This window comes from Carassius gibelio, chromosome A18, assembly GCF_023724105.1.
Source record: "Carassius gibelio isolate Cgi1373 ecotype wild population from Czech Republic chromosome A18, carGib1.2-hapl.c, whole genome shotgun sequence".
Lineage (NCBI taxonomy): Eukaryota > Metazoa > Chordata > Actinopteri > Cypriniformes > Cyprinidae > Carassius > Carassius gibelio.
In genome coordinates this window covers 638,239-652,017 of record NC_068388.1, presented here as the reverse complement: position 1 = coordinate 652,017, position 13,779 = coordinate 638,239, and the positions used below count along the sequence as shown (strand labels likewise).

Here is a 13,779-nt window from a genome sequence, read left to right as displayed (position 1 = left end):
GTGTGTGTGTGTGTGTGTGTGTCAGGGGGAGGATGCAGCGTCAGACGGAGCAGACGCCGGCTCCAGTCCAAAGCAACACAATGCAGAAGAGGAACAGAAAGCACAGGTGTGTGTGTGTGTGTTTGAGTGACTGTAGGACTGTCATTATGAGACTCACCTGACACGTGTGTGTGTGTGTGTGTGTGTCCTCAGATCTCCACAGATGTTTTGGAGAAGGATGTCAGTGCAGCAGATGACAGCAGGTCTGTCCTGTGTCTGTGTTCAGTTATGTGCTCTCTATTTCTCTAATATTTCCTGTTAGTGTTTCGCTCTGACACACGATCAAACATGGATTCTCTGCTGTATTAGAATCTGAATGTGTTCTAATGTTGCAGGGTTTTGGTTTAACGTGTGTGTTGTGAAGTCCTCTGGGTTTAAGGTTGAGGATGGGTTAGTTCTGGTTAGTTAGAGACTCGTGAGTGACGTGATGTTCTTGTGTTCAGGACATTGATGCCACCCCCAGCAGCTCCAGTGAGGAAGAGACCGAGAGAAGAGACCTGCAGCACAACACTCACACACACAGGTGTCCACACACACTCACACACAGGTGTCTACACACACACACACACACACAGGTGTCTACACACACACACACACACACACACACACACACACACACACACAGGTGTCTACACACACACACACACACACAGGTGTACACACACACACACACACACACACAGGTGTCTACACACACACACACACACACACAGGTGTCTACACACACACACACACACACACACAGGTGTACACACACACACACACACACACACACAGGTGTCTACACACACACAGGTGTACACACACACACACACACACTCCCTCAGTCTCTCTCACACACTCCGACACACACATACACACACACACAGGTGTCTACACACACACTCACACACACAGGTGTCCACACACACACACACACACACACACGCACACACACACACACACACACACTCACACACACACACACACACACACTCCCTCAGTCTCTCTCACACACTCCGACACACACATACACACACACACACACACACAGGTGTCTACACACACACACTCTCACTCAGTCTCTCACACACACACACACACACACAGGTGTCCACACACACACTCTCACTCAGTCTCTCACACACACACACACACTAATGATTGTTTTGCTGACTCTGGAGGTTAGGAGCTGATGAAGTGTGTGATCTCTGCAGATGAAGAGCAGCTGATGATGAAGAAGAGGAAGACTGCAGAAGATCCCAGCATCTCCTCAGGACTGGTTCCTTACGGAGGAGACTCCTCAGACGAGGAGGAGGAGCGCATGCGCAGCGGGAATAAGAGCTAAGCGTCTGAGCGCAGGACTGCAGCATCACACACTTTTATTTGATCAAGTTTTATTTTACACAGGACTGATGTGAACTGTTCCTATGGAATAAAGAGATAAACACACACCGCTGCTGCGTCTGGTTTATTCAGCTCTAGATCTGCTCGTGTGTCACGGTGTGATGTAAGCTGGAGCAGTCATTCCGGTGCGGAGCGTCAGCGCTCCGGGGTTATCCAGAGCGAAACACGGCTGAACGTAGTGCAGGAAGTGACAGCTGAAGGTGTAGAGATGCTGCCGCAGCGCTGCGTTGTAGAAGGACAGGATCCCACGGGAATAATCCAGGAACACACCGATCCGCAGCGGCTGCACCGTGATGCGTATGTCCGGCGTCCAGCCGCTGTGCAGGAACTCGTACTTGTGCCTGAGGAAGAGAGGAGCAGGTTCAGCTGGACACGTCTCCTCTTACACCGTGAGATCCACAGGCGTCTGATGCTGTGATTTATATTAACATTAGTTTTCATATTGACATCTAATGTACAATATTCAGCTTGATGTTTATCACAGTTGGTTATTCTACTCCTCTAAACACTAGATGTCATGATGGTCACATCGATACGAGCAAACATCGGAGCTTGATTCTGGTTCAGGCAGATCATGAGCCAATCACAGACTTTACCTTGTTGTGTTTCTGGAAGAGCGACTGCATTGCACACCACAAATATTTAAACGTTTGAAGAGAGATACAGTTTCAGTGCTTTAGCGGTTAGCTGTGTTTCTGCGTCTCGCACCTGGACGGTGTGAGGATGTGTCTCATGCACCAGGACGTGTTGTTCCCGCCCAGGTGTGAGTTACGCTGTGTGTCCTCATACGCCACGCCCACACGAAACTCTGCGTCCTCGTCCACCTCGACCTCCCAGTAATACTGTCCTCGGACGGGCACCAGGTCGCCCAGAACCGCCACACACCTGCGAGAGAGACGCGTCACACACCTGTCACAGGACTGGAGCGCACGCTGCTGCTCACCTGTTGAAGGTGTTGTCACTGAAGGTCATGTGACTGATGGGAAGATCTTCATCCAGGTAGAACATGGTGAGGCCGTCGGCTGACAGAGACAGACTCGGGTGCGCCGTGTCTTCCAGCAGGTGGAAGAACGTACCTGTAAACAAACACAGACGTCACACACACACACACACACACACACACACACACACACACACCCTGACGGTCAGGAGGGTCAGGACCTGTGGTGGAGATGTGGACGGGCTCGCTCCGGTCGCTCGGGCCGCCGATGTTCACGGCTCTGACGTGGAGGATGTAGATCTTCTGCGGCTGCAGCTGCAGCAAACACTCGCAGGACGGGATCGCCACGATGGACCTGAGCCAGATGGGAACGATCATTCTCACTGACCGAGGGGTGCCCGAAACCAGCTCATAAATACAGGTTTAGGAGTTTAGTTGTGTTCGCTGTTATTCTGCTTTAGGGTTAGTGAAGGAATCAGGACAGACTTCCTGACCACGTCTCTCTGATGTTTGTACTATTATTTAAATTATTTTTTCTTACACTGTTATTGTGCTACGAACTATTTCTGATAAACTGTGGTTGGTTCATATCTAAGTGGGTAACTTTAGGGTGATAAACTTCAGTGTGAACCAGGGTTTAATCAAAGATCCGGGGACCCGTTCTTCTCCTGTGTCTCTAACTCTGTCAGATGGATTTGATTGTTGATGATTTGGGATGATCTTGGATTGTTTGGTTCTTCGAAGCTCATCCTGGGGCCTGTACCATGATGGTAGCTGAACCAATTCAGAGTTACAGGATTAGTTTTGAGTTGACAAAACCAAACCTCTCCAATCCGGCTCTGTTGGTACCATGATGCTGTTCATCAACTTTCTTTGTCAATTCAGGCTTTGATCCCGAGTTTGTGGAGCGTGTGCACATGAATGTGTGACATCACTGGCGAACAGCCAATCACGAGCCTTGCAACACAAAGCAAGTTTGATTTACTTCTCGCGAGAGACCCAGCGAGATTCAAACTAAAGGTTAAAGGTTTTGCTAAAGGTTAAGAGATTGAAGAATATGACAAATTTAAATGTCATATGAAAAATGAAGGAGGACTAATAAAATAAATAATCTTGCTCTTTCAGTGCAGTGACAAGTAAAACTTGTTAAATTAGTTTATACATTTAAAAATATATAGAGACTCGAACATGTAAGGTCAGATTTTGTATTTTTTAAATAGTGCAATCTTTTGATACTACAGCTTTTTCATATTATATGATCTGTATACATTAATATTTATTAAAATAAATGATTTAAAATAACTGTTAAACTAAAATTGCTTGTGTGTAAAAGCTAAATAATAATAATGATAATATGAATCACAATAATTCTATAAATCATAAAATGAGTAATTATCATTAAAGCCAGACTTCTATTTTATTTTAATTTTTTTGCATTAGTGACCTTTAATTTGGAGCAAGATAAACTGGAGTGACTGTGTCAGACGTGTGTCACTTCTCTCACATCTGATTGGTCCAGCTTCAGTCTGAGATCTCTAACCCAGAACATAACCTGCCCCGGAGCAACGAACACCGATTAAAGCCGAGCTACTTTCATAGCACCTAAAACCCAGGGTTGGCGGAAACTAAGCTGAAACATAGCTGGCTATCCACCTAATCCAGCTTCATGGTACAGGCCCCTGGACTTCGAATCTTAAATCTGCTTGGAGCGGCTTCTTTCTGTAAACATGATTAGATTTTTAAAAATGGAATTGATATTTAAAATGTATCCCAGTCACTGCTACTTTATTACAAGAGTACGCTTAAGTTTTTATTAATGATGATGTCATTCAGCGGGAACGACACCAGGATGTTAGTGCTGTCTGTCTGTGGTCTGTGTGTACGAGTGTTTCCAGACAGAGCCCAGTCATGTAACATGAAAACTACGAGATGAGAGACGCGATACGATGAAAACAGTGACGGACGCTTCTTCATGCATCACGTCTCGTGCAGAAGATCAAATCAGTGTCACTGTCCTATCTACAGTGTTTCTCGTATCTTCTTGGGTTCTTCATATTAGATGTCTGGATACTTGTGCGCTGATCAGGGTTTTGATTTGATATTACTGTCAATGCATAAATTATCATCATATAAACTGTGGATGCAGGAGACTTGGAATATTTCTTCATTTCACACTATTTCTGTTCTTGTGAGGGTTTGAAGGTTTGTGATGTGGTCAGTGGAAGTGTGTCCTGTGTGAGCAGAAGGTCAGGGTGATGTGAGGTTAGTGTGTGATGACAGATCCACTCGTTCTGATGTGTGTGTAATGTGTGTGTAGCTCACTGACTCGGTCCCGGAGCCGTCTGTGCCGGTCTCTCCGAACTCCAGCGTGTAAGACTCCACCGGGTCGGTGTTCCCGGAGTCCCAGCGGATCAGCGCCGCGTTCAGGCTGCTCACACACTGCCGAGGCTTGAGAACCGGAGGAGATGGAACTACACACACACACACACACAGCGTTACACACTCGTGGACCACAGCAGTCCTGCAGCGAGCGGCACACACCTGTCATGTAGACGGCTCTCTCGCTGGCCGGACTGATACCCGTGGTGTTGGTGGCTGTGACCCAGAGCTCGTACTGAGCGTTCGGACGCAGACTGGACACGGTGCAGTGTGTCTCCTTCACCTTCAGCTGAGACACTGCACACACACACACACACACACTGACCTCAGACCTAACCTCAGCACAGAGCTGCTTCACATGCGCTGACCAGTACGGTTCGTGTGTAACTGGTTTGGGCGGTGAATGGTTTACCCTCCTGCGGCGTCTCCATGGTGCAGTCATCAGAGATCAGACGCCAGTAAAGCTCGTAAAACTCCACGGTGTCGTCCGAGAACAGACTCCAGCACACGTGCAGCGACGTGTCTGTGGCAGAGTTAGCGATCTGAGGATTCATGACCGGAGCCGACGGAGCTACACACACACACACACACACACGAGTCAAATACACCTGTACTACCTGCTGACTGAAAGGGTTAAAGTGTATTGCATGTGGATTGACGTGTTGTAATGCGTTATAAATCTAGCACTGGTTCTGCTGCAGGCCAGGAATCACAATCATTAAACAACAGCTGAATTAATTAAGACATAAGAGTGTTTCCGCTTCAATAATCAGACAACTACGAGCCTTTTCATGTGAGTTAGTGTTAAACACTGTCAAGAGCATCATTTACACTCTACATTCCCAAAATCTGAAAACTGCAAAAATAAAGTTCCTCCCTTATTCAATAATAATTCACATGACTCGAGGCAGTCACATCATTTTTCTTATTGTGACTAGGAGTCTGACCTGGAAGCACATTAATGGACTCCATCATCTGTCTGACCTCGGACAGATCTGGGGTCAGCACCTGGAAGTCCAGAGACACTCCCAGCTTCAGATCCACTTCCTCTCCGGCGAACTGCTCCACTCTGATTGGACACAACATTAGAGAACATCCCAGATTCCCTCGGACCTCACATCAGTACGAGCGCTAACATCTGTCCCTCGTGTCTTCTAGGGTTAGGGTTAGTGCTCAGGACTGATGGACAAAGTGTCCCATTAAATAACAGAATGGAAGTATAATGAGTTATTATATCACTGATTTACTGTGTACGGGGACTATAGCTCATCCACTGTACATCCAAACGGAGGATGAGCACACATCTACTCACCTCTTCATCACTGGCATGACAGCCTGTCAATCAGAGAGGGAGGCGGGTCAAACACTCCTCAGTCAGATCGAACAGTGTTAGAGTTCACCAAGCTGTAATGAGACTGAAAGCGTATCTCTGACCTGCAGGAAGCCGTGTTTGTCTGGTCTGCGGTGGAGCTCCTGTGCGCTCTCGATCAGCTCTTTGGAGGCGTCCAGGGTTTGGCCGCACCGCAGCAGCTGACCGTACAAACACTCCAGCTTGCTGTTCTTCTGCTCGTCCAGAGCGGCTGCTCGTGCCTCGTTCCTCTGCGACAGCGTCTGCAGAACTTCATTATAGTGCTGCTCCAGATTCTGCTCCTGCCGGCCGAAGTTCTCCTGCAGACACACGTGTGGCGTGAATCATCAGCTGAAAGACATCCCCAGCGGAGACCAAGCAGGAGTCCAAACCTCCACAGTGATGAAGATCTCCTCCAGGTTACTGGCGAAGTTCTCCATCTCCACGATCTTCTGGCTCAGTTTGCTCCTGCGCTTGTTCAGCTGCTCCTGGAAGCACAGTGCTGCGTCACACACCGCAGACGCTCGGTCAGGTGTTAGTGAATCTGTGCTCACCTTCATCTGCTGCGTGTGTGTGGACACATCAGAGGAGCCCTGCTCAAACACATCTTCATCAGTGGCCTCCTCCTCCTCACTCGCCAGCTCCTCCGCGATCACGTCCAGGCGACCTCTGACCTCAAACACGTCCATACTGACGCCTCCCACAGAAACACATCATTCATGTTCACTAGTTCACTGTCTGTACACTCATAATGTCTATTTACGTCTTGTTTATTATGTTGTGGTATTATTGTATTGGTGCTGTATGTAGAACAAGATCTGGCTTGGAAAGTTCATTTGAAGAAACAAACAAAAGTTTTTAATGACTTTGGACACAACTAACCGTGATATAAACTTCGAAAAAGTAAGATGAGGTTTTCTACGAGAATATAGTAAAAATAGAAAGTTTGCCCACAGGTCACAAACACTCAAGTCTCTCTCTCTCACACACACACACACACACACACACACACACACGTACTCTCATACACTCTCACACTCATGCACACACACACTAACCATGACATCACAGTCATAAAATCACCTAAGCAGACTTGTTTTCTTGCATTTTGTTCCAAACTAAAGTCATCGGAGCAGTAAAAGCAGTGAAATACCTGCTGGTTGTCGGTGTGCTCGGTGTCGGTGAGTGTGTTTCTGCGCATGCGCATCGAGCTCCGAGCAGATAAATATAGCTCGACGGATCGAATATCAGCTCGAAGCCCCTCACGACACCAACAGCACTGCTTTACTGTAAACACACTCACCGTAGCGCTTCATTTTACAGTATAACGGACTCGGTTCTTCCGTCGGTGCCACGATCTAAATATAAACTCAGATGGAAAGTTTCATTTAAATATATTGTTTATATTTACACTTTAATTTAGACACATTTCCGGTTAATTTTTCATCTAAATCATATAAACCCACACCAGCTTCAATAATATTCTTCAAATTGATTCTCTAAAATTGTAATTGGTTTTGACACATCTGCTTTTCTTATGCTTCCAGACAGTCATCCTTTAGCCCTGTCCACATCTTAATTTCTCCCTTTTGACCCCTGCCCCTGGACACACTGCTGTAAAACACCCATGCAGAACAACACATCTCTCCTCTACAGACAGAAGAAACTTTATATATAAGACATGAAATAACACTTATTCTTTGATTTAGTATTGTAAGTCTCCTCGACAGCAACAACAATATTAAAAGGCAATATAAGTTTGAATATCCATTAACTGATTTTACTAACTTTTCTCTTTTTACCAAATATACTAAACAGTCCCTTGTAACCCAACTCAACATTTCACACAACTTCAATCAGTCTTTCTGGAGGGTTAACGTTTCTTTTGGTTCTTGTTCGTTCGCTGTCTCTGGTGCTGTCTCTACTCAGAAGTCGCTGATGTCATTGATGTTGGATCCTGTATCTTGGTCTCAGAGCTTTGCTCAGGACATAAATCAGTTCTGTTCCGTTACAGTGTTGATCTGTCATCCGTCAAAACCTCATAAGATCTTTGAGACACTTGTTTTTCCACCTTGTTCTGCTGAGACCACATACCTGTATTTTGGTTCCCCAGTTTAATGGTGACTGATGGTCAGTGGTTTTGTTTTTTTGTCACACAGTCTCTTTTGTTTGATTTTTCTTTCCTTTAAAGCTTTTCAGTGTCCAGAAGATCCTCTCTAATGGGCAAATTTGTTCGAATTCTTCTACCCATGAGCATCTGAGCCGGGGACAACCCATTCTCCAGTGGTGCACTTCTGTAGATCATGAGACTTCTGTCAAAGATTAAAGATTACCAGCATTTCGCATGAGTCCTGTCACTATTTTCAAAGCATTTTCTGCCAGTCCATTTGATCTGGGGTAAATTGTGCTGGATGTATCATGGCGAACCCCATTCCTCTGAAAACCTCTTGAATTCACTACTAGAAAACTGAGGTCCATTGTCTAAACACTACACAGGGGACACCATGGCGAGCGAACGTGGACTTCATGAAGGAAATGACTGCTTTGCTAGAAGTTAGTTACCACAATCTGACTCTTCCCATCACAGTCAAATAAATCTGCTCCAACCTTGTAGTAAACTTCTTGTTACAGGATGCGGAAGAAGAGGTCTGGGCCTGAAGGTCAAACAAAGCTTGCATGTAGCGGTCACCTGTGAAATGTCAATAACATCACTTCCCTCGCTCTCCTTTTGCACTTTTCTTTTCCAAGGGGCCCCTCATAGAATGTTTTTTTTTTTTTTTTAGCATTTCTTTCCTTAGGCTCACTGGGATGACAAATTTACTGCCTTTGAAGATTATGCCATCTACAACCGTAGACTCTGATCTGCAAGCCCAGAAATCCCTAATTCTAACAGGACCTAATTCTTCAGTTCTTTCATCGTTTCATCCGTCCGTCTCCTGTTTGCTCTGGGAGCGAGTCTACAACCATCTCCATGTAAGTGTTGATTTCTGTAGCTCAGGTTTCTCTTTCTTCTTGTCTATCTTCAGCACAAGACAGTGTGTCTGCTGTGAGCATGTACTTGCCTGGTGTGCAGATTCAATGTGCATCATATTTTTGTAGCCTGATGAGCATTCTCTGTATTATTAGGGGACAATCATTCAGCGACTGGGCCATGATGGGAACCAGTGGTTTATAATCAGTCTCTACAGTGAAGGATTGTACATATACAAATAGATGGATGCATATGTAATGGCTAGCAATTCTGTCTTGTTTCTGTAGCAGATAGCGCTCTGGCTGCCAAACATCATCATACTGCTGGAGTAACACAGCTCCCAATGCATCTTTCTGGATCGTAGAACTTTAGCACTGGTTCTGCAGCAGGTTTCTTGTTCATGTGACTACATCCATTTGTTTTTAGACTACGGAGTGGGGCAGAGGGTGCAGAAAGCTGTGGTATGGATTTTTGGCAGGTATGAGAAAGCGTCTCACATCATCTTTGTTCTGTTCTCTCCATGTTTTCAATTGCGGTTGCTTTCTTAGGGTGAACGTTCATGACCTCCTCCAAGATGACATCTCCTAGAAAGGTTAGTGATTTCTTTCCAAATTCACATTTCTCTTTGTTGAGCTTCAGACTGACTTTACGAGTAATTTTAACTACCTCTCGGAGTCTGGCGTCGTGCTCCTCTTTGGTTGCACCATAGACTATGATTGTTTCCATGCCTTGTATGAGTTCTTAGATCATTCTGATGGTTTTGTGATATACCTTTGGAGCTGAGAGTATGCCACATGTTATCCTCAGAAACCTGTATGTGTCCTCAGTGTCCTTGAAGGTGCAGAGTCTTGATGACAGTTTTTTTTTGAGAGTCAGTTTCTCCATGCAAAGTAGTTCTTCTTTTAAGCTTTCCTCTTAAAACAAAGGGAACCTTTCGACATGAATGAATGACTGGTGCCACTTGGTGGTCAATGTGAATCTTATGTTCCCCTGGGAGGCATCCCAGCCCCTCAAAACTGTCTCTAAATTAATTGAGGAGTGTCTCGTTGCCTGTGTCCTTATGCACATTAAAGAAAGTCTTTGTGGCTAAAGGCGGGCGTACACTGTGCAGTTATTGCTGTTGTACGAGTTCGCATGCGAGCGGAGCAGAGTGCCTTACGAGCACTTCCCGACCTCCTGATCATTTTTAAACATGTCTAAAAAGTTTGTGAGCTATCGGTTTGAATTTGTGACATTTGTGCAGTTTAACGAGCCGATTTGTTGATCTATCTGAAGTTGACCAGTCAAGAACTAGGAAAACCACAGAAGAAGAAAGATGAAGACAGCAGCGCCACGGCGAATGTAGACTATTGACCAGGAGGATAAACTCGCTGAACTCTGATGTTTCTAGCAGCGTGTACCATGCTTTTTAATTGTCTCCCTCTCCCTCTCTCTCTCTCTCTCTCTCACACACGCACACACACACACACACACACACACACACACACACACACACACACACACATATATGTAGTTTACGGGGACTCTCCATAGGCGTAACGGTTTTCTATACTGTAAAACTGTACATTCTATCCCCATACACTACCTCTATCCATCACGGAAAAATGCATGTTTAAAATTTCAGTTAAACACCGTTTACTATTTTATGAGTTATTTGGTTTAAGAGGGTGCAGGAAGTGTCCTCATAAAAAATGTCTACATTGTAATACCCATGTCATTATAGATATTTGTGTCCCTATAAACCATATACAAGAACACACACACACACACACACACACACACACACACACACACACACACACACACACACACACACACACACTAGGGTCTCGGTTTCCTGTTGCTGAAAAAGAACCTGTACATAAGAATCAGAATCAGAATCAGAATGAGCTTTATTGCCAGGTATGTTTACACATACGAGGAATTTGTTTTCGTGACAGAAGCTCCGCAGTACAACAGAATGACAGCGACAGAGCATAACACACATAATAAAAGAATAAAAAATACAAATATGTAGACAGTGAATGACAATATACAAATGACAATTGTAGGCAGGTATATTACAAAATGCAGTTATGTATGTACATGTAAATTATGTGCAAAATTTAAGTGTATACTAAGTATGTGTGTTAGATAAATAAGTGTGTGTGTATATAAATATAAAGTGTAGTGTGTTCACAGTTATTATCAGCTGTTCATAAGATGGATTGCCTGAGGGAAGAAACTGGTCCTGTGTCTGGTCGTTCTAGTGCTCAGTGCTCTGTAGCGTCGACCAGATGGCAACAGTTCAGAGAGGGAGTGTGCTGGATGTGAGGGGTCCAGAGTGATTTTGACAGACCTTTTTCTCACTCTGGATAAGTACAGTTCTTGAATAGAAGGGAGGGTTGAACCAATGATTCTCTCAGCAGTCCGGACTACCCTCTGTAGTCTTCTGAGGTCAGATTTAGAAGCTGAGCTGAACCAGACAGTTACTGAAGTGCAGAGGATGGATTCAATGATGGTGGAGTAGAACTGTTTCAGCAGCTCCTGTGGCAGGTTAAACTTCCTCAGCTGGAGAAGGAAGTACAACCTCTGCTGGGCCTTTTTCACAATGGAGTCAATGTGAATGTCCCACTTCAGGTCCTGAGAGATGGTGGTGCCCAGGAACCTGAATGACTCCACTGCAGTCACAGTGCTGTTCATGATGGTGAATGGGGGGTGAGCAGGGGGGTTTCTCCTGAAGTCCACGATCATCTCCACTGTTTTGAGGGTGTTAAGCTCCAGGTTGTTGAGACTGCACCAGACAGCCAGCTCTTTTACCTCCTGTCTGTAAGCAGACTCGTCACCGTCCTGAATGAGGCCGATGAGTGTGGTGTCGTCTGCAAACTTCAGGAGCTTGACAGAGGGGTCCTGCAGAGGATCCAGCAAGGGTCCAGTGATGTCCTTCAGGTGGGCCAGCACCAGTTTCTCAAATGACTTCATGACTACAGACGTTAGAGCCACAGGCCTGTAGTCATTTAGTCCTGTAATTTTGGGTTTCTTAGGGATGGGGATGATGGTGGAGCATTTGAGGCATGAAGGGACTTCGCACAGCTCCAGCGATCTGTTGAAGATCTGTGTGAAGATGGGGGCCAGCTGGTCAGCACAGGATTTCAGACAGGCTGTGTAACACAATCTGGGCCTGGTGCTTTTTTCCTTTTCTGCTTCCGGAAGACCTGGCGCACCGCATCCTCGCTGATCTGAATTGTAGGTGTGGGGGAGAGGGGGGATGCAGGAGGTGTGAATGGTGTGAACGGTTGTGTGGGGAGGCGTTCAGGGCAGGTGATGGGTGTTCTTCTTTCAAACCTGCAGTAAAACTCGTTCAGATCGTCGTTGATTCTCCACGGTGCTGGGGGGTGGTGTCTTGTAATTGGTGATCTTCTTTAGACTTTTCCACACTGATGCGGAGTCGTTGGAAGTGAACTGAGTCCTTATTTTTTCAGAATAATTCCTCTTTGCCACTTTGATCTCCTTTACCAATGTGAATTTAGCCTGTTGGAAAAGGAGATCAAAGTGGCAAAGAGGAATTATTCTGAAAAAATAAGGACTCAGTTCACTTCCAACGACTCCGCATCAGTGTGGAAAAGTCTAAAGAAGATCACCAATGAAAACAGTCACGGCTCGTATCAATATTTTATATGCAGGTATGAGAGAAGGAGAGCAGTTATATTAGGTGCGTTTGACTTGAAACAGCTGCACAGAATGATCACTGTATGACGTAAAATTACCGTGAGAGTGATTCGAATGCATTGGATCCGTGTGCTCTCTTATCACTCTCGCATTACGTTAATTTCATACAGTGATCTTTCTGTGCAGCTTCAAGTCTAATGCTCCTATCAACTTCGTGCGATTGCTTCGGATATTGGCAGGTCCTAAAATCATGTCGTAGCTATATCACCTCATCTGTACGATTTTCTGCTAAACTCACTCGTGACGTGTGTGTGGACATACGATCTTACGACCATCTGAATTCGCACCGTGTACGCCTGCCTTAAGTCCAATCGCACACGTTTTTAAGCCTAAAATTGGCTGCATGTCTTTGTTTACAACCAGCGTCTGTATTCTGTGGTGCTTCCCTTTGTCCAGGACGCTTGCTTTGCAGCTGCCTTTCACTGGCACCTCTTCTCCTGTATAACCTGTGACTTTTATCTGGACTGTTTATTTTTGGCTTCTGTCTGAGAGTTTCATATTCTTTGTCTGATATGAGATTGACCCCACATGGAAAGAACCTATATGTGGATATATGCGCATATATGAAACCTATATGCAGTGTATGCACATATATGCTGCATATATGCACATATATGATAATATATATGCTGCATATATGCGTATATATGCCACATATAGGCAAAATTGAGGTGCATATATGTGCATATACAGGAAATATAGGTCTCCTGTATTGCTTCATATCCACATATAAGCCCTATACATACAAGATATGTCTTCTATATAGCTAATGGCAGGATCTGGTCATTTTGTAGCTCATATCTCATTTTTGACTGTCAAACATGATGCCTAGCTCATATTTTCTATTATCAAGGCAAAAACTAAGAATTAACGGAAAAAATTCTGCAAGAACTCATGTATGTGCGAACATGTGAAATTGGTATCACATGTAATTGGCATGTTATGGAATTTAACTATGGCAATATATTAAGATGATATACAGAGCCGGACAGTAACGGAGTACATTTA

At 45.0% G+C, this 13,779-nt stretch overlaps 1 protein-coding gene and 1 long non-coding RNA gene across 3 annotated transcripts; one reads left to right on the top strand and one right to left on the bottom strand.

The window, feature by feature from the left end:
• The first annotated feature begins 1 nt into the window (after position 1).
• LOC127933826 (uncharacterized) lies at positions 2-3,438 on the top strand. The gene is made up of 5 exons (XR_008147576.1): positions 2-106; positions 193-242; positions 483-562; positions 1,236-1,814; positions 1,938-3,438. It is a non-coding gene; the product is annotated as an uncharacterized LOC127933826 (long non-coding RNA).
• LOC127933825 (fibronectin type III and SPRY domain-containing protein 2-like) lies at positions 1,477-7,369 on the bottom strand. 2 transcript variants are annotated; one of them, XM_052530842.1, is made up of 13 exons: positions 7,246-7,367; positions 6,647-6,789; positions 6,485-6,580; positions 6,179-6,412; positions 6,057-6,079; positions 5,692-5,813; positions 5,157-5,315; positions 4,907-5,041; positions 4,692-4,836; positions 2,587-2,720; positions 2,369-2,501; positions 2,134-2,310; positions 1,477-1,766 (listed from the first exon to the last, which is right to left on the bottom strand). In XM_052530842.1, exons 2-13 carry the CDS (start codon positions 6,779-6,781, stop codon positions 1,517-1,519), a joined length of 1,743 nt encoding a protein of 580 aa, XP_052386802.1. In that variant the 5' UTR covers positions 6,782-6,789; positions 7,246-7,367; the 3' UTR covers positions 1,477-1,516. The 2 variants fall into 2 exon arrangements, with proteins under 2 accessions (XP_052386802.1, XP_052386801.1); XM_052530841.1 differs by having other exon boundaries at positions 6,485-6,789; positions 7,246-7,369.
• Between the last annotated feature and the right edge of the window lie 6,410 nt (positions 7,370-13,779).

Excerpts from the sequence above, each read along its gene's own strand:
- LOC127933825 (XM_052530841.1), bottom strand. The coding sequence starts at position 6,781 with ATGGACGTGTTTGAGGTCAGAGGTCGCCTGGACGTGATCGCGGAGGAG. Across the intron at positions 2,502-2,586 it reads CGTCCACATCTCCACCACAG|GTACGTTCTTCCACCTGCTG; the intron begins GTCCTGACCCTC and ends GTTTGTTTACAG. Across the intron at positions 2,311-2,368 it reads AGTGACAACACCTTCAACAG|GTGTGTGGCGGTTCTGGGCG; the intron begins GTGAGCAGCAGC and ends TCTCTCTCGCAG.